This window comes from Diadema antillarum, unplaced genomic scaffold (genome assembly GCF_040938485.1).
Source record: "Diadema antillarum isolate AM-2024a unplaced genomic scaffold, OU_Dant_1.0 scf00000120, whole genome shotgun sequence".
In the NCBI taxonomy this organism is placed as follows: domain Eukaryota; kingdom Metazoa; phylum Echinodermata; class Echinoidea; order Diadematoida; family Diadematidae; genus Diadema; species Diadema antillarum.
Window position 1 is genome coordinate 815,349 of NW_027271009.1, and position 22,883 is coordinate 838,231.

Here is a 22,883-nt window from a genome sequence, read left to right on the forward strand (position 1 = left end):
CACTTCGCATTTGTGATAGCACGTAAGATATTGTGCACATGTTTGTACCATCAGAGTCTCCAGTTTGCTAGAGGGTCAAAGCAGGAAATTCTCCATTTGAAGAGGTGTTTGGGGATGCAGTTTCTAAATTCGATGATAGCCAATTTTGTATGTGCCGTACAGTCTTGTTTGGTAAAATTTCCCACAAATTTCAGCAGCATAGATACACTTGTGCATCTTATCCTAAGCATGTAATATCCATCGAAATACTTTCGGATACAGTGTATGTACTTGAAATGACATAAATTAGGTCACGAGACATATATTTTCTTTTTATGACATAGGTACTGTAAAACCACATACGTGAAACTTTTGTGAATTTTGCAAGGAGCCAAGATTCATAAAAGTTATCGTCTACATAATGCACTGAATGCCAGTGGCAATTCGTGAAAGTTTCATGCCGCCAAAAAGGTCGTTGAATCCAATTTACAAAAGTTTCAGGCTGCAAATGTTTCTGGTTTTACAGTATAGATCAGCAGCATTTGCCATGGTCTTTGTAACATGTCACCACACTGTTGCTTCACATGGCTCGCATCTGTACCATTGGTCAACATAAAAATTTGCATTTTGCGGTGGGTGAATTTTTCTCCAGTCAGTAACAAAATTTTCACAGGGTTTGGACACCCACGTATGGTGGTAACCCGATAAGACTTGAAGAAAAATCACTCTCAATGGACTGACGTTTGCAATTAAGGCAGTGTGCTCTCAGTTTATAATCGCACATACCTATACTTTGAATAATTTGAGTTCAGCGGACATCGGCGGTAGCATTTTCACAAACACATGATACATGTATATGTAATTAATCTATCAGTGTTTTGTTTCACCGTAGCTGTAGTCACTTCATATCACACAACTGAGGCATCCTCTGCAACTAATTTCCAAATCATTTCAACTCCATGTGGACAGGCTGCTGCTTTTGTGACTGCGCGGTTACCATATTAATCCTGTATCTGCGACGAGATCATCCTCCTTCGAAAAATTCAGTGCGAATGAGGTCAGAACTCTGCACGGTAGCACAAATGTTTGTGATTAATGCGTCTGTGTTCTTGTGACAAACATGCATGCTGTCACCGTGACAACAGTAAACACATCTTCCCTAAATCCTTGCTCTCACCGAGCAGCATAACAGAGTTCTCATCGGCTAGATTAGAGTTGGTAAGTGGCTGAGCTGCCGTTGATGCCATTGTATATGAAAGTGTTGCAAAACGGCACAAACTGGTGTGTAACAAGTTTGATGACCTCCTGAGCAGCCACGCCTCCAATAAACGCCGCCACTGAGTGGAGCTCTGCAGCTCCATAGCGACATCTACACAGTAACAGAGAGAAAGAAAGAAAGAAAGAAAAGTCAAATTTAATTACTCACAAGTCAAATCACACACAGCGTCAGATTAATTATCAAAAATTGAAAAGGAGTAGGAGACTTGACATGATTTGAGGGAGGAAAGCCTAACCTAGCAAGTACAAGACATCACATTTCTGTGATTTGGTGCTGTATCTCCTTGTTACATCCGCCAAAGGAGGAGGTTATGTTTTCGTTACCGTTGGTTTGTTTGTTAGTTAGTTAGTTTGTTAGTTTGTCCGTGTGCAAAATAACTCTAAAAATAGTTAACGGATTGGGATAAAACTTGCAGGAAAGGTTGAGAATGACGCAAGTAACAAATGATTGAGTTTTGGTAGTGATCCGAGGATTTTGGGGGAATTCATGAAGGATTTTTTATATTTTGGCAGGTAGGGTTAATGAACTTGGGAGTTCAGGCTGCGCGTATTTAAGGTTTGCATGCGTGCTCTAGTTCCTGCCAGGGCGAGGCGCGCGGTGCAGCTGAGGGTTTATGACGTAACAAAGGCTTCTATATTGGGAAATTGGGCGACTTTCAGCACACAATGCTATACTGTAAGTACTACTATGCGTGGAAATCACTGATATCTCTATGGAAGAACACAATCAGTGGTGGAAATGAGCTGCATGCTTGGCAGAGGTCTGCGCTCTCAGAGTGCTTCTCTAGTTATGATTTTGACAATTCATTCATCATAGGCTATACATATACTTCTTTCTCATTTGAGCCCTATTTTGAAAACTTTTCTGAAAATGCTCATGTAAATCACCAATTTTCTAACTGATCCTTACATTTCTAACACACATCTTAGAAGACCACAGCTAATACTTCTCTCTAAAATTGGTAATGTTTGGATTTTTCAAATTTTTAGAAGATTAAAAAAAGTTAATCAATTCTATCTAGTCTTTCTTCAGTATAGGATGCACAGTAACGTTCAGAGTTTAATGAGGACACGATGATAATTTCTACAAAGAAATTAGTACAAGACTTGAGGAGTTATCATGTCTGTCATTATGACAACTTGCTCCTTCACCTTTTATCAAAACACAACCATGCCTCCGACCAGGCAACTTCATTTCAGCTAAATAATGGGCATGTAGAGATATATGAGCTCTTGAATCTAAAACACCTTGCATGTTTTCCCACATGGCCCACAGATATCATATAAAATGATGATAGTGTGAAATTGACTGCAGTACTTTCTCTAGTGAACAGAGGTTATAGTATTTACTAGAAACATCAGGGTAGTTAAAGGGTTGATTTCATCATGTCCCACAGATGTCTCTGCTGCAGTGATAAGGAATTACTTACATTTCTCTGAAGTAATCTTCCTTGATGCTTGCAGTGACATTCCACTCATGTTGGAGACTGTTTGCACATGCCTGGATCAAAAATTAAAACAGGTAACATGTGATCATACACAAACAAATGGGCTCCAAACGACAATGATGAAGATGGACAATCCTATAGAATATCTAACATTAAAATATCAGTAATTACATTGATTTCACTCCATTTTATCCACATTTTTGCAGTCAGATCAAAGAGCTAAGCACTATGTCTTTATGGACACAACATTTGCTCCTACGACAGTTGTTCCGGTCTTATTTTCTCCAAGGACTTAATAGGTTTAGGGGTAGGGTTGTGATATGGTTATAGATTTAGTATGAAGTGAGGATTAGGAAGAGGCTAAGGGTTCTGTTCGTGGGTAGAATGTACGTTTGGGTTTCAATAGTTTATGGATATTCTATGGGAGCAATTCTCGCAGGAGCAAATGTCATGGAACCCTAATCATTACTGTTATCAGGACTATCATACTTTTACTCTTGCATCATCCTTTCTCTTTCTGCCCCCTCGACAATCAAACTTTAAAGCCCGGTCACACATCGCTTTGCGGCTTAATCACGGCCAAAACACGTCAAAAAGTGGTCTCTCATGAAGCAGACGATGTTGTTCGCGTTGATGTCGAGTATAAGACGAGCTAAGGTCGATTTATAGACATGGCAGGATGCGGGGAAAAATCGGAACGGCATCGGACGCGGTAACAAGTTTTGAACTGCTCAAAATTTTATTCCGCGGACAACCACGGGCGGCACACATGGTTAAAGACCAGCAACACACGTGAAACACACATGATAATCCGTGTTCCGGCAGTGATTAAAACTTCGGGAGCCCGGAGACGCGGTAAGACGTGGGTAAGACGTGAAAGTTTAGCGGTCTGTCACGGGCAGAGCACGGTCATCTGACGCGTGTTACGCGTTGGTATCACGGGAAATAGCGTGTGTTTAGCGGCTTATCACTGACAAATGGATTTTTCCGCGTACATACACGTGGCTGGACGTGGTTAGCTGTGCTTAGGCAGTGCTTCAGCAGTGGAACAGCTGCCAACGGCCATACCCTGTACAAAGCACGGCCAAACCAAAATTGACCAAAAAATTACCATTTACGACTGCGCCCACCAGATTTCATAACTTTTTGTACGTGATTTAGAGATGGAGTGCTGCGTGACCAGGGCTTTACTTCCACTAATCCTTCTCGCTTTTAAACTTAGTTATATTATTCATATCACTATCACATCACTTTAAGACAAGAAGGTCATAACAGTCACAGGACTCATCTAGTAATTATAACTATTCAGGACCGGCGGAGCATTTTCAAAAGTCACTTCCAGGTCCTCAGCTCATCTCTCCCCTTCCATTTCCAGGTTTCTTCAGATGACAAGCAAGCAAAAAAAAAAAAAAGGTCTTCAGTGCAAAAACATAACCTTAGCAGAGATCTCTATTTATTTCTATTTAGTGCCACTCATGTACTTCCGGGTGTTCTATTTCTGCAAATGTATTCCTTTGTATGGGGCACAAAAGGTGTGGGGGTCCGAGCCCCCATGGCCCCCACGGTTCCATCAGCCATGCTATTGCATATCAAACAGAGAAGGGAAAGCCTACTGCTCTTTAGACTAAATACTTAATTTGAACCAATACTTTAAACTCGCTGATATTTTCATTTTAACACAACTGCATAAGAAACTAGTTAGTTTTACATTACAGGTGACAGGAAGACAATTTCAAACGGAATGGAAATGAAGATATATCGGCTTTAGCCCGCACGATGTACTGACCTTTAACCTTCCAAAATCGTCCTCAGTCTGATCATCATACCAGCCGGGATAGCGGTTGTACTGCCTGAAGAACCTGTCTACCGCCCTCAACGCCACATACAGGCACATCTCACTGTCAGGATTTTCTAGATTCATAGCTATGGAGGAGAGAGACACACACACATAGATAGAGATATACATACAAACACAAGGTGACACTTTCATTTCATTATCTTTGAAAATGAAGTCAATATCAATAAACATATTGCATTGTGAAGTCTATGTCATTAGTTTAATACAGTTAAAGTCCTGCTGACATGTTTTTATGTACCCATGTACTATATTAGGATGGAGACCATTACTCTAGAGAGAAGGAGACTCGACACGTCTGGCTTTGTGCTGCTCTCAGAGGCAATCTGTTTATTATAGCCAGTATGGCTGATTATATAACATTGGGATACAGTGCTCATGGGATGAAGAGGGTGGGTGGCAGAGGAAGTGAGATGAACAGGTGGTGATGTTTATATGCGAGGTAATGAGGCATGGGAGTGGCTGGAGAAAGGAGTGTCAGGTTGACCGTGAGAAAGACAGGATAGAGTGACCAAAGCAGTGATGGTGGAATGATAACATGAGATGGTACAATTGTTTCACACACATTCTACGTACAGACATAATATCCCCCCCCCCATTGTTGAAAGAAAAAGAAAAGTCAAGAAGTCCCATCCTCGTCGCCATTTTTGTGTATACAAAAATGGCGACGAGGATGTAGAACCGCTGTGTGCTCAACAGCTACTCCCTCCATTATGGAGGAAAGGGAGGAGATCGACATGGAGATCGACTAGGACATTGAGCTGCAGAGACATTGACCATGGCCCATGCATCACAAACGGAAACCGACTATGAGCACGACTGCACATGATCAGCATGGCGAGCCTTCAAACGTACTGAGAATGGAGAAAGTGACCACGATAAATCTGAGCCGGACCCTAGCTCCAGAGGACAACGGTAACCGAACGTCAACGAAATAGAACGATCACGACATGTTAGACTAGAGACTTTGTGAACAGAGCGACTGAGCCTCGCCGGGTGGACATGTCGTCCACGGCCCGAGCATCAGCAGCATGCAGCATGGCCAGACCAGACAGAAACCGCGATTGAGCATCGCCGAGTGGACCAGCCGTCCACGGCCCGAGCATCTTAAAAACATGCAGCATGGCTAGATCATCGACCAGGACAAAAAGCCGACACAGGGCGATTGAACATCGCTGAGTGGACCAGCCATCCACGGCCCGAGCACGGATCAGAGAAAATGTGCAGCATGGCCAGATACCAGATCGACCGTAATGAGACTGAAGTGAGAAAAGCGAGTGGATTACGATTTTCATCCACGGCCTGAGCATCTTAAAAACATGCAGCATGGCCAGACTGCAAGGGAAAATCACGACATCGGACTGACGACAACGAGAAACGTACACCGTACATAGAATGATGACCGCATCGGAGTGTAGACGACCCACGAGAAACAGCGTACACCATACATCGATCGGACGATCAATGACGAACACATCGCAGAGTGACGACCACGGAAAATCAGGAAAACCGCGACAGACTATATTCCAAGGAGAGGAATATAATTTGACATGTGTGGACCCTGAGCACGATTTCGAAAGCTGACTGACTACAAAGAAACATCAGTAACACACAGCTAGGAAATTTGAGTAAATGAAATTTGAGTAAATGAACATGGACTGTCCCCGACTACAATTGTAATTAAATGCTGAAAACTGCAGGTTAGCTGTGTATATAACTTTGAGAACATAGGAGAAAACAAAGGACTGACCAAGATGGACTTGAACTTTGGAAAAAAAAAAGTAGTTAGACATCGTCAAGTGAATAGTGAACATTGAACTCTGTTATCTGCTTATTGTCTTTACTATGTTCTGCCTTTGTTGTATAAAGAGCCTCCCCGAATTCACGTCTTGATCTTTTGACTTTCCTGCTAGTCCATCTCGCCATTTCTATATACACAAAACATGTAATTCAGGTTTTCAGACGTGATATGTTCCTATAGAAAGAAAATGACAGCCAAAATAACACAAAGATCAGGCCTCTCACTTCACAGAGGATCTTATCCATTTTCCAAGCCACATGTATATATCACAAAATTACAAATCAATACAGTGGACATATCTGACCCTTTCAACATGGACCAATCCCAAAGAATTCTACGATTCACGGTCCACTGCATATTATCAGAAACTTTGAATGGTCCCAGTTGGCACTTACAAATCTGCAGTGCAATACACAGGTGCAAAGACACAAATATGCATGTAAACCCACATAACCAAGCACAAAGACATGCATACACATAAATAGACAAACATATTAAGAGAAAACCTGCAAATATATATCATTTTGTGTGAAATACTGTACATTATAATTGCTTTATTCACTTCAACCTTCATAACATGTATTAGAGAAAGTACAAACGATGATGCTGAACTACTTGTAGGCCCACAAGGTAACATGTGTTCAAAGTGAACATCCACGTTTGGACAAATTCAATATTATTATCAGTAATCAGTAATTATCAGAAATTGTATGTATGTATGTATGTATTATTATTATTATTATTATTATTATTATTATTATTATTATTATTATTATTATTATTATTATTATTATTATTATTATTATTATTATTATTATTATTATTATTATTATTATTATTATTATTATTATTATTATTATTATTATTATTATACATTGTGTCTCCACAATGCTCATCTGCCTCAATGAAATGCCAAGGTCAGCTCAGGGAGCTTACAGTGCATCCCTCACACCCACTGTCGAGGGGAGGACTCTTACCTATGTCCCCTACATTTGCCTTCTGGGCCATGTGCTCCTCTTCCAGTGGGCGGCATCGCACCAGGCGGAGAAACGACGCGTTCTTGCAGAACATGCGTACTTCCGAGTCGGGCACACAGTCGGGGGACTTTGTGTGTATTGAGAGAAATATTAATGGGAAAAATGATTCAAGTTTTCTAAATTTGAGATTTGTTTTGTTTATTGGTGTACTTTGTTTTTGTACTTGCAATAATGAATGGATATGTTAGCCAAAGTTACAGTGAAGCTTTAAAGTACATGAAATATGGAGTATCGTAAACAATGACATAGATGATGCCAAAGACATGGAAAACTCATAACTATTGTATATGTTGCTACACATCAAAATACACTTATAACCATTTTACTATTCAGAAAGTGACCAAGCAAATAAATGCCATGCCTTTTGCAATTCTCATACATATCTGACAGCTTTATGTCATTTGTTAGGTATGAACGACAGCATTAATAGCAGCAAATACAGACGTTTCTGCATAATCGTGTACCACTCAATCAGGTACTCCACTTAATTGACATACAAAGCGAAGAAAAAGTTCCAATTCGTGTTATCTTCAATGGATAATCAGGCAAGCAGTTGGTTAAACATGTAGAAATTTTCCAAACAAGCCTTATCATCTATTGTTGCAATACAGTGGACTCCCATTATAACGAAAATGGTTATAACGAAATTCCGGTTATATCAAAATAAAAATTCAGGCCGCAAGATTATCGCTTCTATGTAATTTTGTGGTTTATTTGGTCACTTATAACGAAATTTCAATATGACGAAAGAAAACTGCCCGTCCTGAGGACTACGTCATAACGGGAGTCCACTGTATCTGACTGTTTTTCTGGTAACTTGTTGAGTCCATGCAGATGAGATACCACACAAGGCTTTGCATGCACAAGCAGAAGTTTGCTTCTGTCGGGAAGACTGACCTTTCCAAGGGAGGTTAGAATCTGTTGCACCCTTGTGGACACGGCTGACACATCTTGCCTTGCTTGTTCCAAATATCTGTCAAAGAAACACATCATGATGCTCACTATATAGAATCAATATTATGCAGGGGCGGATCCAGGAATTCTGTAAAGAGGGGGCGTGACTAATATTTCTGGTGCCACTTCCGGATTTAATTTCTTTTTTTTCATTTCATTTTTTGTTTTGTTTTTTGAACGAAAAATAAAGGGGGGGTGCGCCGTTTGCGCCCCCCTCTGGATCCGCCACTGCTATGTCTGCAAACAATATCAGTCATATTTGCACAAAATGGTTTAGAAGCAGAATCATATCAGTAATGGAAACCAACAAACACTGTCATTTCAATGTGATTGTCTCATCAACAGGCAACCAATGTAGCTGTCTGAGCAGTGGATATGCACACTCGCTTGCTTTACCCTTGGCACAACATGGGCCGCTCAGGTTTGAACACACTGAAGTCTAGCTATATGGCCCCCATCCACATTCATCACAGCAGCACTTCAGTAGTCCAGCATACTAAAAACTTGAAAACATCTAATAAGCATGTAGCCATGTTTTATATGTCCTATATATTCTTGATTCTACAGGCTGGCAGATGTAAAAGAAAAATGTTCAAACTCGTTGAAGATACCAAAATACTGCTGACAAAGCAGAGCAATTGTTTGTCATAAATTAGATTCACATTTTTTTCATGTATGATATCAAAGCAATACATTTTAAAGTTATAGCAGAGCTTTAAAATCACACAGACGCATGTATGGATTTTATTTTCATCTGTCATTTCATATGTGATAACAGCAAAGTCTTGCCATTTCACTATAGTAAATGGCATAAAAAATAATTCTCGCATACATGGGCTAACATGAGCACATAACAATAAAAACGAATCACTGTACCTCACAATACTAGATTTACATAGGCAATCACTATTTCATTTCCCTCTTTTTTTGTTATTTGTCTAAACTCTGTTACACGAAATCACTTACAATTCAATACATATGATGTTGATAATTTGAAGTGGCAACCAAAATATTACATACACATTTTGCAGCTGAATGTATCTCTTTGAGTCAGCCGTCATGTCAGGGATAGATCCACGGAGTGGTAGGGCTCCACTGCCCTCGTTCTCCACAAACTGCTTCACTGCCTGCGCCAGGATCCAGAAGTTGGAACTCTTTTCGTGGCAGGGAAGGAAGCAGGGGATAATATTTGGATATTGATGTAAATATCAAGCTCACGTTACAAACTCAGACATAAAATTACTTAAACCCCACTTTAAAAACACTCACACTCACACGATTGCAGTGATGCTGATTACCTTTCAATGTTACCCTTGACCAAGTTGACAAAACGTGAAGTATATACCAGGCAGTAAAAATGTCACAGAAAGTTAAAATCTCTTGGAAATCTGAGAGAGAATATCATCATGCAATTACAGGTGCATGATATATCGCACTCCATATAATGATCTGTAAATTGTTTGATAGCAATAGCAACTGGTCATACTCTAGAATTTCACTATTCGATCATTCCATCACACAGCCGTATCTACTTCATCTGTGCATTTCTGCAGAACATTTTATAACCAATTACCTCTTGTCATTGCTTGTTTAATCAAACAGTTTCATCCAATTTGGATGATTTCCCTTTCACCATGAGATCGAGCATACAAGCACACCTTAACATTCAACTTGCTGCAGAAAAACCTAGCACAAAATAACAATTACTATCACTTTTTTCCTGGGGGAAAAAAACAAAACATCAAACAAATCTATACAGCTACTAGTATAGTTTCATCTGATATCTTGGGCATAGATTAATGCCCCAAATAACAGATGAAACTACATATGCAGCCATAGGTTGATAATTTTCCAATCTTTTCTAACCTTTTCATACATATTACTAGACATACACTGCAGCTGTGAAGCAAAGCAAGAGATGGCAAATTCTCTAAACCCACCTCAGCATTGAGATTGGAACAGGACGAATCGTTGAAAATATCCCGAACTTGACTTGGGACCCGGGTAGCCACCAGAGTTGCGTTCACGGCTTTGATGGCCTCGTCAAAGTTCTCCTCCGCCTCGGGGATGCCATCTTTATTCTTGCGGATTCCGTCCCTGAGGAGTTCCTTGAATGCCGTCTTCTCCCTGTAATTCTTTGGCATCTCTCCACCGTGCTGAGGTAGGGACAGAAAGGAGGTGTTGCGTCAGAGCGGGTACATCATTCACTGATTTTGTTTTCCACACTTTTGGCCTAATGGAATCCAAGTGAAAGTTCATTCCAGGCTCAATATGCAGTTAACTCTAACAATTAAGAATCCACGTGTAACTAAACTATGAACAAATGAAAATCCACTCAATGTTCATGTTAAGCCTAAAAAGCAAGAATCAAACAATCAGAATAGCAACAACAAAAAAATTCATGAAATTTCAACAAAGAGTACAAAAGTGTTGGATCTTCAAAGTTTTTCTAGAAGTGTGATATTGACCACAGTCATCTTGTTTAGAGCTTTACTGTTGCTGCTGCTGCTCATCAACAGCTTGCCAGTGTGGTGCACCAGAACAGACTGCTCAACACATCTTGAGTGAGTGCCCTGATCTCCGCCCTCCCGACAACATGGACCTAACGCATCCTACTCCAGAGACTGTAACTTGGCTACAACAATTGATGGACATTATTTAGCTGCTGCTGCCTCATAAGCAAGAAGAAGAAGACCACAGTCACAGTCACAAGAGTGCAATATATGTCCATTTCTATTATTCTAAGCGCTCTCTCTCTCTCTCTCTCTTTCTCACAGACATATACAGACAGACACAAACACACACACACACACACAAACACATAACACAATTTTAACTAGAAAATTCTTTTATTCTGACAAAAGAGAAAGTAAATCAGTTGCAATCTGCTTTAATATAAAACAATCATTGAATATCAACAAAAACATAACAACTCCCTGGCAAAACTCATGGTTGAGGTATCCACAGGTTGATTTTATCAAACATTTATATAAATTCTCTTGGCACTTCTTCTTTCCCACATAGCACACATAGATCAACTGTCCTGTCCTTCATAAACTACGTCAAAAGTCAATATGTATCAAATCTTAGGCATTTCTCTATGAGGTCTTTTACCTCCCCAGTTTAATGTCTTAAAATTGTATAGGAACATGTTAACGGGCAGGCAAAAGGATCAAGTGAGTTGTGTTGCCTGACAAAGATGGAACTTACCTCTTCTTTCCACTTTGATAAGAATTTATATAGCAGAATCAGGTAGGGTGTATGCATGTGGTCCTACAAAAACAAACAAACAATGAAATACGATCGTTTTGAATCATTGACAGCAAATTTAGACTTTACTGTGAAGTCATGATAAAATACAGCTTTCATGCAATACATTTTGTAAATTGATTACTGTTCACACCAATGCATAGCAATCTTTGATTATTGTTACATTTCAAGACTTTTTAAAGATTCATATTTTGCCACAATAAATACAAATTTCTATCTGTGATGCTCTCCAGATATAAGTTGTTGTGACTATTTCTATGTAAAGTGTGAATGCAAAATGATTCATAACTTGGGAGAGAACTTCTAATCTAGTGATTATATAACAGCAACATTTAAAGGACAATATTCATAAATGCTTCAAATTAAACAACAGCAAGCACTCTATGACTAAATTTTTCATCCACAGATAACATCAATTTTACAACCCTTTAAAGTTTTTGTTAGAACTGTCCCCTAATTTGGTGACTGAAAATGGAAAGGCCGCTAAGATCTCCTTCAATTAAATTCAGTTATAGTAATATATCTGTTTTTGTGGACACAAAGTGGAAATGAATTTAAATCAACCATTCAAATCAAAATCATCTCAAAGATTATGCAGTCCACAGTCAAACCAACAATCTTGGAACGGATGGTACAATACTATAGTATCACATTTTGAATTGATGTGACATGTCTTCCAGTATAATGATGCTATAAACATTATTTCCTGTTTAAAAAATAATGTTAATAATGAGCAATTCTAGTGCTTTGCACATGGGCATGAATCCTCTATGAATCGATCAATTTGAATGGAATAGGGTGGGCAAGATCCTGGACCTGTTAATCAAAAAAGGAATATGTGGTGTGGTGGAGTGACAATTTGGAAATAACTGCAACTCTGTGGGAGAATATCATTCACTTGAAGGGGATTTTACATCTGCCTGGATATACTGCATATTCAATTTTTAAGGTGATATTTCATCCAACTGCATGATGATTGTCTCAGTTTGGATTCAAATTGAACTGTCCTCATTTGAGGGAAAAGTAAATGTAATGGGGAAGTTGCCCTGCGCAGGTGGAAATTTTAACTGTTTGGGTGGCAAGTGTACCTGGTTGTGTAGCAGTCTTACCTGCTTTGACATTGCACTGAGATCAAAGGTGTCGGCAAACTCCACTAGGCTTGGGAATGGACGGTCGAGCCTTAGGTCATCGTGGGCGCTGTCTGGGTGGGATTCCACAACTGGATGTTTGAATGGCAATATGACGAACAGTAGGAGAAGAAGAGAAGGTACCAAATATCAGCAATGCAAATGTATTTCTCTCTAAGTTTTCTAAATGGTAGATTAGATGAAAAATTTTGTCATACTTCCATCACCAATAGAACATGAGACACTGCCCACTGATTCCATGTGATAATGTTCTTAAGAGTTGAACTTACCAGCTTATTATCAAAATGCATTGGTGAGGCCTTTTTTTTCACTCATTTAACACAAAATAAAAGTGAGGCTTTACAAATTATGGGCATGGTACTTCCTGTTTTCTGTGCATAGCTTTGCTTGAACTATCCTACAAATCTTTAGACAATGGCTGATATACAAAAACATTGTCATGAATGCATGCTGCTTCATGTTCTGTTGATTTGTCAAACCATCGACAACACATATCATACACAACCACATATGCATAATGTATTATTTACCAGTATGTTCTTTGACAGCCAGACGCATGTAGCCGATGAAACCATAGCAACGGCAAACCAATAGAGGGATACCCTCATTCCATAGCACGCCAGCCAAGTCCAACAAGGTCCTTTGGATTAAAATGCATGCCACAGTATGTGAAATTACCCTCTCTTGAAGCGTTCTTCCGGAACTTTAAGGATCAACCATGTTAGATATAACCTTGCCCCCCTCCACCATTTCATTTAGAATTGTCAAACATACTTGCAATGTGTAGTAGCTGTTGTGACTGTGGACAAAGAGATCCCTTAGTAAGGAACCAGAGCATGGCAAATTAGCTCTGACTGGACTAGCATGCTTAAATGATGTCAGTTCCTTGCATAAAGACCATACAAATTTTGCACTTTATGGATTATCTTTATCCACTCTTCTCAACTGGTGGGACATGAAGCTCTCTCAGGTGGGCCACGATGTTGGCCAAAAAACGAATAAAAAAGATTTGTATCCCAATCTAAAGCCGCGTTCACACGTACAAAATAGCGGGATGACGATCGCGATGCACATCCCGAGTTTTTTTGCGAGCGTCCACACGTATCAAATTAGCGGGATAGCGATCGCGATCGGTATCCCGCTAATTTGGCGAGCGTCCACACGTACCGAATTATCCCGCTAATTGCCGATAGAGATAACAGCAAAGCCTGCAAATTGGGTCACACAGTATGCACACAGCGCCCTTCTCTGTCACAGCCTGCGCGCACTTCCCTTTGTCCATTGTCTTGTACGCGTCAGTGGTGTGGTTCGAGCGCTGTTGTTGTTGTGCTCCAAAGAGGTGGAGGACCTCTTCGCAGAGGCCTCGCTGTTGTGATGTGCGCATTGCATGATGGGATATAAAAACTCGAGATTCTAATCCCGACCGTTCACACGTACCAGCGCGGGGCCAATTATCCCGCTAATTGACGAACCAGCGCAAGATTTCTTGGGATTAGCATCGCGATGCTTATCCTGCTAATTTTCGGGTTTTTTCTGTCCACACGTGCAAAAAACTCGGAATGACGATCGCGATGCAAATCTCGAGATTTGTATCCCGCTAATTGGTGTACGTGTGAACCCCCCTTATCTGAGCCTTGAAAAAACTTAAAGGAGCCAACATCGGCCTCCAGTTGAAAAAAGGTTGAGAAGCATGGATCTATATGATTCACAGAGTAATCATTGAGGTAACAAAATTCATCAAAGAAATGTAAAGAACATAACATTAAGAAATTGATCACACATTGCAAATGGGATAAATGGCACAAATTTTTCTTCATTAATACATGTCAGTTTATTTTCATAGAGTAAAAATTTTACGCATGAGCATCTCAATACTACGAAATTACTACAGTACAGCAAAAACTTCTTCAAAGAGTACTAAAGAGCTCCTAACTTATTGCTTTTTCTATAGAAATAAATGAATAAATAAATGAATAAAATATGGAAAAATTTGAATTTGCATAAAGTGTCAGACACACAAATATGCATTCATAAGTAAATATATCCCTTGAAATCACATGGCAAGTTAAGAAATAGTGCATAGTGCATTTTACACAGAACTAGACATCCTATAACTTTCACAAGAACTATCTATAAGTCCTATATGATATACTGGTGATCACATTAGAATCTGCATTGCTTAGTCCTATGCACAGGTCATTTATTCACAGTACCTTTCTGGGAGATCAGTAGCAATAACCACACTGAAAGTCTGAAAGAAACGAGGATTGTTCTCCAGCAGCTGCTCAACAGACTGAAAAATGAATGCAACACAGATATACTCACAATTAGAATGTAATCTGAGTATTCTGGTCACAGTTGTGTTACAAATTTAAAGCCACATGGAGCATTACGAAGTAAAAGTATACACACATGCACGCCACTCTCATGATCTACATATATTTCTCATGGGCTTTGAGAGACATTCATCTCAAAATTGATGTAGCCCAATACAGCTGGCTGCTGCATCTAGCCAGCCCTACCTCAAAGTAACCAGGAATGTTGCAGATGTTATCTCTACATCATAAGATATAGGTACATACGCTAAATTCATAGCAAGCCACTGCGATCTCTTCTGTGATAGCTTCACAGCAAAATGTTCAGTGACATAATTCAGGAGTCTCCCTTTGAAATACTCTCAAATTATACAGAGAAACAAGGAAAAGGACAAGAGGCATCATAGGCTTTAGCTGGTGTGTGGTTCTTTCCATTCCATATTCTTTCATCAGTCATTGTCATAAGTAATAAATTTCTGGCTCAGTAGCAGACCCACATCACATTAAAAGCACAACATTTAAATAACAAACAATAACAAAAGAAATAATAGCCATGCAGGGTTCTCGCCAGGAATTTCTTCACACTTGTCGGCATTTATGCGCGCTAATGCTCAATACAACACAGATGAATCGCCGCTAAAATGCCACTAAATGCGACATTTTCACGGAGATGTAATGAACGTTGTGAGGGGCATATTCTCACAGACACAATGCAGAAACTCCATACATTTTGTTAGCGGCAGTTCCTAAATAATAAATGAAAGAGAAGTAGGTGCCAATGGTGGAGGTTCCGATTTCTTTTAGGCCTTTCCTGTTTCACTGTTGCAATAATTAGCCGTCTCTGCATCGCAACTACACGCGCCGTGTTGCTTTCTCGCCGTCTGCTCGACCACGTGGTAGGCCTATTGCATGCAGATGCGCGAGAAGCGATCGAGAACTTTCGGGACATGGTTGCACTTTCCTTTCTGGGTATACTGCGGTAGTTTGGCCGTGACATCAAAGAGATATCATACAAAAATGTAATGATGGTCATTATTCCGAAGGTTTGTTTAATCATAAAATGAAACGATTCATGAGTACTTCAAAGGTTTGTAATCGAAAACAACAACAACACCAAAGGTCGGTACTACAGATGAATGTTCAAAATAAAACTGATTTCGTTCGAAGATTAACAAACATTTTTTATTTTTTATTTTCCGATCAACGAACCTTCAGAAAGGAATCTATCATCTATCATCGTGATTGCTTCAGAATAAGAAAACACCCTTTTGGGGCCGTTGTTGTATTCCGAAATTATACTGGCAGAACATTCGAAATAACAAAACTGATTTCGTTTGGATATAAACGAATATTTTCTCCTTTATAATTTTTCTATTAACGGTCATTCAGAATTAAGAATGTAGAGTATTATTTTGCCATTATTCTTTCGGAGTAACGAACCCTGAGGGTAAGAAAACTGTAACCGTTTTCATTTCTTCTTTATTGTTTTCCGATTAACGATCGTTCAGAATTAAGAATCTAAAGTATTATATCGTTATTCTTTCGCAGTAACGAACCTTCAGAGTAAAAGAAAACTGTAACCGTTTTGGGGCCGTCGTTTTATTCTGAAATTTCACTGACGGAAACGTTCGAAATAACAAAACTGATTTCGTTGTGAAATGAACGGACATTTTTTAAAATCATTTTTGGATTAACGAACCTTCAGAATAAGGAATATAGCATTATTTTTTCATTTATCTGTCGGAGTAACGAACCCTAAGAGTAAGAAAAGTGCAACTGTTTTTTGGGCAGTTTTATTCCAAATTTCACTGGCAAAACGTTTGAAATGACGTACTGATTTCGTTTTGAAATTTACGGACATTTTTCTTTATTCAATTTTCGGTTAACGAACCTTCAGAATAAAGAATCTATTATTATTTCATCATTACTACTTCTGTCGGAATAACAGACCCTTATAGAGTACGAAAACACGCTGTTTTGTGCCGTCGTTTTATTCCGAAATTTCACTGACAGAAACGTTCGAAATAACAAAACTGATTTCGTTGTGAAATGAACGGACATTTTTTCTTAATCATTTTTTGGATTAACGAACCTTCAGAATAGGGAATCTAGCATTATTTTATCATTAATCTGTCGGAGTAACGAACCCTCAGAGTAAGAAAACTGCAACTGAGTGTTTTGGGGCAGTCGTTTTATTCCCAAATTTCACTGGCAAAACGTTTGAAATGACGTACTGATTTCGTTTTGAAATTTACGGACATTTTTCTTTATTCAATTTTCGGTTAACGAACCTTCAGAATAAAGAATCTACAATTTATTATTTCATCATTACTACTTCTGTCGGAATAACAGACCCTTAGAGTACGAAAACACGCTGTTTTGTGCCGTCGTTTTATTCCGAAATTTCACTGGCAGAACGTTCGAAATAACAAAACTGATTTCATCGTGAAATGAACGGACATTTTTTCTTAATCATTTTTGGATTAACGAACCTTCAGAATAAAGAATCTAGCATCATTTTATCATTAATCTGTCGGAGTAACGAAAAAAAAAAATGAATCTTGGTGGCAATAACTGATGCTGGTGTAGAGAAAAACAAAGACAGCTCGCTCAAAAGATGCTTCCTTCTTTCAGTTTATTTTCTCCCCAGTCATTCCTATCGTTCTCCTCCCATGAACCCCTGCCATGCAGGGACGATGAACAAAACAAAATGTTACCGATGCTGCAATGAAAAAAAAAAAAGAAGAAGAAAGAAACACGTCCTCAAAGCAAATTATCTACACTTTTCAAGTTGAACAAATTGATGTTCGTAATGAAGAATAAAAAAAAGCACGACCTCAAGCAGTGGGGAAACTTGATATCATGGCTTGTGGAAATTTCCATGAAATTTCCACGAAAGCCAGGTGTCAGATAAAGAATGTCGCGCGTACTGCCACCTTGCTTCAGTGGTCGTAAACAGCGTGTACATAGCATGTAAACCAACTGGGAACATTGATGAATGATCATCATTTATTTTCTGCCCGTGAAGGCCCCCTAACCCACCTTTTAACAAACCCAAGCCAGAAGCACGTGGAGCATTACGTATACGTTGAACTTGAAAGACCATCATGACAGAATTACTATAAATTTCGGCCCGGAGAAGGAAAATGGAATATTCACGAATGACGTTTACAAATCCATAGAAATTGAAAAGGCTAAAATGGAACGCATGGCTTTTTAGATTAAAAAAAGAAATAACCCACTGAAACTACCAAAACCTAAATAACAATTTGCATTTGCTTACTCCATCGCAAGTTCTTTTTTCTTTTCTTTTTTTAACGAAAAATGGAGTTAATTTTCTCTCTGCGGCAATACTTTGAACGCATCTAATTTTGCGTCATTGCCGATGGCCAGCTTCCTAAAGAATTGATACGAATCCTTTCAAATATACGAAACAAAGTCTAAAGATCCTGGATCCTGGCGGTGAATTTCGGTGGTATTATAAATCCTGCTCACTATCAAAATTTAATCATCTGTTCATTGCGCCATTTTACCAACCAACTGTTCCTGAAAATTTCATCCTAATCTGTTCCCAAATTTTGACTTATTTTGCGAAAAAAGAGACAGACAGGCAGACAAACCAACAAACAAACCAAAGCAGCCAAAAAAAAAAAAAATACAACCTTTGGCGGAGGGGGGCATGCATTTCATATCGTTTGTTTTTGCGTAACCCGACAACAAGCGTGACAACAAGCGAGCACGTGTCAGCCTTCCTCAGCCTCCTTCGGCCTCCAACCACAGAACGCGAGTTCTGTGCCTCCAACCCTCTCTTTCCGTCCTCTCTCTCCCTCTCACAATACACTGTACCGTTGTACACGCACAGGCGGCTGTAAGTGGCCGGCTGGGTGCTTGTGCATGTGTGTGTGGATCCCAAATCAGAGCGCATGTGAGTGAGCAAGTGTGTGATGTGGTGTGTATCAGCAGGGAGGTGAGACCTCCCTGGTATCAGCTAGTACGTCGCTCTGTTGAGCCGCGTTGTTGTGATAGGTGCGATGACTGCGTGGGTAAATTTTTGCACTTGTATAAGTATGTAAACTGCTGCTGCTTTCAACATCTAGCTTCTTTTCTAGCCAGATAATAAAGACTGAAAAAGGCGAGAAATTGGTCCGAACTTAGCTTGTCAAGCAAGTTACCCTTGTCGGCAAGTTCACGCGTGGTGTTACCCTTGTCGGCAAGTTTTACCCTTGTCGGCAATTGCTTCTTCAAACCGCACGCTTGTCGGGGCCGACAAGGGTGATATACGCTGGCGAGATCCCTGCCATGGGGTCCGTTTCATGAAGTTATCACATTATAGTCTTTACATAAATCTCAGAATGGCCAAAGTTGCTCATATGTAGCTATATGAGACTTTCAAATCCATTTCATGAAGTCTCTCATAAGTGTGTCTTATGAGCAAGAAGTCTCTCATAACACTTTCATGAAAGAATCCCAGTGGTTTGTATTAGAATCTAATGAGTTTTGAATTGTATACTTTCAAAACTTTCAAAGAATTATCAGAAAAATCTAAGTTCTTATAACCAATAGCAAAGATAACTTTTACAATGTGAAAAAGTCACAATAGTGAGACAAAAGAGAGTATGGTACATTATCCATATAATACCAATATGGAAGAAGTAGAACATAAGACAATAAGACAAATAACTGTACCTCTTCAACAAAGTCTCCCCTGACATCACTGTTTAGCTCCTGAAGAAGTTCTGCTGCTACTTGGGCCCTGGCTTGTCCAATGCTGTCCTTCATGAGGAAGAAGCTAGACAGGACCAAATTAAATAAGAACTTTGTGAATGATTCTCAGGTACAACCAGAATACATACTGTAATATATCTCCTTGTTATAGTTCATGAATACCCTACAAGAGACATCAAACTAGTACTGCACATCACCCAAAGCTAATGGTCTTGAAGAAATCTGTTTAGGATGAAATCTTTGGTAACAGAAGAGCTGGCATGATATCTACTGTAAACAAAGAGTAATCTAACTCATTACATGGTGTCCCATACAGTGATGTCTGTGTACTTGATTAAAGAAATGAGTCAAGACTTCTGGCTCTGTATTTATCAGACAGTCACTGCAATCACTTCTGCAAGAGGGAGAACTTCAACTACACAAGGCAGAAAAGGTCAGGACCTGCAAAAGTGTATCACCGTACGTGATAATTAATGATGACATAACTGATGATGTCCTTATCGACAGTTCGGTCACATTTGATACGATCATAACCATTCCAGTAATTGACCTGAAAAGCTTGCAGAGTTTAATATACTACAAACCCTTTCTCAAAACACACACACACACACACACACACACACACACACACACACAAACAAATCTGCTTTCCGTGCTTTAATTTCCCACTTGACTGGCATTGTTCATCTCTTTTTAAATGAAAAATCAGATCTGTTGCAAAGTCCACTTCAATTTTTCCATTTCGCACATTAGAACAGGAGTACAATGCAGGGAGAATTTGACTCGGCAAGCCTTATCCCGGGGTACCGTCATAACCCGGGAATGGCGTCATGTAGTGCCATCTCGTGTCCATTATCATACAGTTGTGCAATGTTGTCATGGCGACTATTTTCTCGTCATCAGCGCTGGCATAAATCGGCACAGCGATAATGATCCCAATGCCAATTATGTTGCATAATCATCAACAAGAAAACATTTTGGTGCATAATGATAATAAAAATTATTTTTACACATTTTTTGGTAGCCCAGGGAACAGCGCTGAAAAAAAAAAATTCAGCAAAATGGCGAATTATCAGTTAGCACCCCAGGGTACCAAATATTGTATCATCTAAATAAAAGGAAAATCATAGCTGCAGTTCATCTGATAAGTACACTCACTTGTTGCCGACATCTTCGCCTCTGACCTTGCTACCATCCACTATGGTGAAAGAGCCCACACCTGGCAGGATCAAATTCTTCAAGGTCTCGGTCCCAGTGGCGGTGGCGTTGATCAGGCAGACATGGGCAGACTCCAGGGCTGCCTGTCCATGGTCTCCCCACAGCCTGCAGCAGGTGAGCAAAGATGAATGATGGAGAAGAAAACATGAACACAACAGCCATGTCTAAAAGTGTAGGGTCCTAAATATCCACATTAATTTTTTGCCTGGAAAAGGCATTGCACTGTACATGCACACTATACATATAGTCTTGCACACTACCAATCAACAAAAATCAACCGATAAAATGGGCACAATCTCCGACAAAAGTGACATTTTTTGACACTTCGATGGTCGAAGACTCCTTCACTGTTCTACTGCGCTAGAAAGTGCCATTTTTTTGTTCATTGGACTTATCGTGAGGGCTCTCTATGGACTTATGAACCTTCTGTAATACAAGCATGCACTTAACGCGAGTAACATATACATTTTTTATAGGAAACGTATAAATTTTAATAAGTTTTGTAGTTGTGTTGTGGTTCCCCACTTTGAAGGTGCATGCCTCGTTGGTCAGACGCTGTATTCGCACAGTGTACTAACAGCGTCTGGTCGGGCTAATTTTCACATGCTTTTGCAATGGGAATTGGCGCTTACGCAATGTTTGCGAGACATGTGAAGGCGTTCAGCTGAAGATCGCGGAGCACGCGCGTATTGCATAGGGATTGTACATCGTGCCGCAAGCAGAGCTACTACGGCGCATATCGTCGATAATTGTGCCGGGATTTGCCCTGGTAAATCATGAAAACAATACTAGCGTTTATAAATAATCTTGTCTAGATATGAAGTGGTTGAAAATAATTTGCTTGATTTGTCTATGATATATGAAGTGGTTGAAAATAATTTGCTTGATTTGTTTACAGTGTGGAAAAACCCTTAAACTGCCGCAAACGGGTATTTTAATCTAACGTTAAACTTTAAACAGTTACACTTTTTATTTTTTGAAAATTTATTCATCATTTTGATTCTGTTATTTACTTTTTACCTATACATTGTCATTATAGACCTAGATAAAAATACTTAAGTGGCCGAAAACTCCCTCCCTTTCTCTAGACTAGAGACCTATTAAAGTTACATGTAAATTATGTGATTGTTTTTACCTTTTACCAGTCATGTAATTTACTAGCACTAGCCCGACCAGATCCCAGACGCTGTAATACGCTGTGCTGTGCGAATACAGCGACTGGCTGGGCTGGGCTGGGGCTGTGTATAGTTACTTATATACATGCAGGACATCGAAATGCATACATGGGACTAAGATAATCTTACCTTCATAAAGTTAGGACTCTCTAATAAAAGAAAAAAAAACCCTTTAATATAATATAGGCACTAACAACGTTACAAATTTTAATGCCGGCATTGGTTTGCACGGCGGCATGGCAATGGACACTCAAGTTAACGGTAAATTCTACTTACCGAAGTTGCCGGTCGTATTTTTTAGCTTTGTCTATCACTGGACTTCCCCTAAGCGCTGCCATCGCGATATCGTGAAGCGGTCCGTCGGACGTCCGTGTTCGCGGTGTTCGCCCTCTATGCGCACTGACCGATCGCGCTTCTGGAATCCAGGCTACGCTAGCGCATGTAGATTACACCAACAGGCCGGGATTCCCGTGAGATTCTTCGCACACCGTGCACCGAGCGAGCGGAGCTGATAGCTGATAGAGGTGACGTGAGTTGCGCAACATGATGATGGCATACAACAGCGCGCGCGAAGCATGCATGAAAGGGTAAGCACTATTTGGGCACCCGTCCCGCTTCATCATGAATATTCATCAGGCAGTAAGATACTGTACTAGTAAATGGCAGAACGCTGGATACGT

The 22,883-nt window shown here is 39.7% G+C and overlaps 1 protein-coding gene across 1 annotated transcript; it reads right to left on the reverse strand.

Annotated features, from left to right (window-relative positions):
- Positions 1 to 991: 991 nt before the first annotated feature.
- LOC139720036 (NEDD8-activating enzyme E1 regulatory subunit-like) lies at positions 992 to 22,606 on the reverse strand. Its single transcript, XM_071631410.1, has 14 exons — positions 22,480 to 22,606; positions 20,969 to 21,133; positions 19,772 to 19,874; positions 14,984 to 15,063; positions 13,301 to 13,410; positions 12,732 to 12,841; positions 11,563 to 11,625; positions 10,293 to 10,508; positions 9,373 to 9,506; positions 8,296 to 8,371; positions 7,339 to 7,465; positions 4,492 to 4,628; positions 2,688 to 2,758; positions 992 to 1,348 (listed from the first exon to the last, which is right to left on the reverse strand). The coding sequence occupies exons 1-14, from the start codon at positions 22,539 to 22,541 to the stop codon at positions 1,189 to 1,191; spliced, it is 1,614 nt and encodes a 537-aa protein (XP_071487511.1). The 5' UTR covers positions 22,542 to 22,606; the 3' UTR covers positions 992 to 1,188.
- Positions 22,607 to 22,883: the final 277 nt, after the last annotated feature.

Excerpts from the sequence above, each read along its gene's own strand:
- LOC139720036 (XM_071631410.1), bottom strand. The coding sequence starts at position 22,541 with ATGGCAGCGCTTAGGGGAAGTCCAGTGATAGACAAAGCTAAAAAATAC. Across the intron at positions 8,372-9,372 it reads TACATTCAGCTGCAAAATGT|ATATTTGGAACAAGCAAGGC; the intron begins GTATGTAATATT and ends TTTCTTTGACAG. Across the intron at positions 4,629-7,338 it reads GGCAAATGTAGGGGACATAG|CTATGAATCTAGAAAATCCT; the intron begins GTAAGAGTCCTC and ends TCTCCTCCATAG.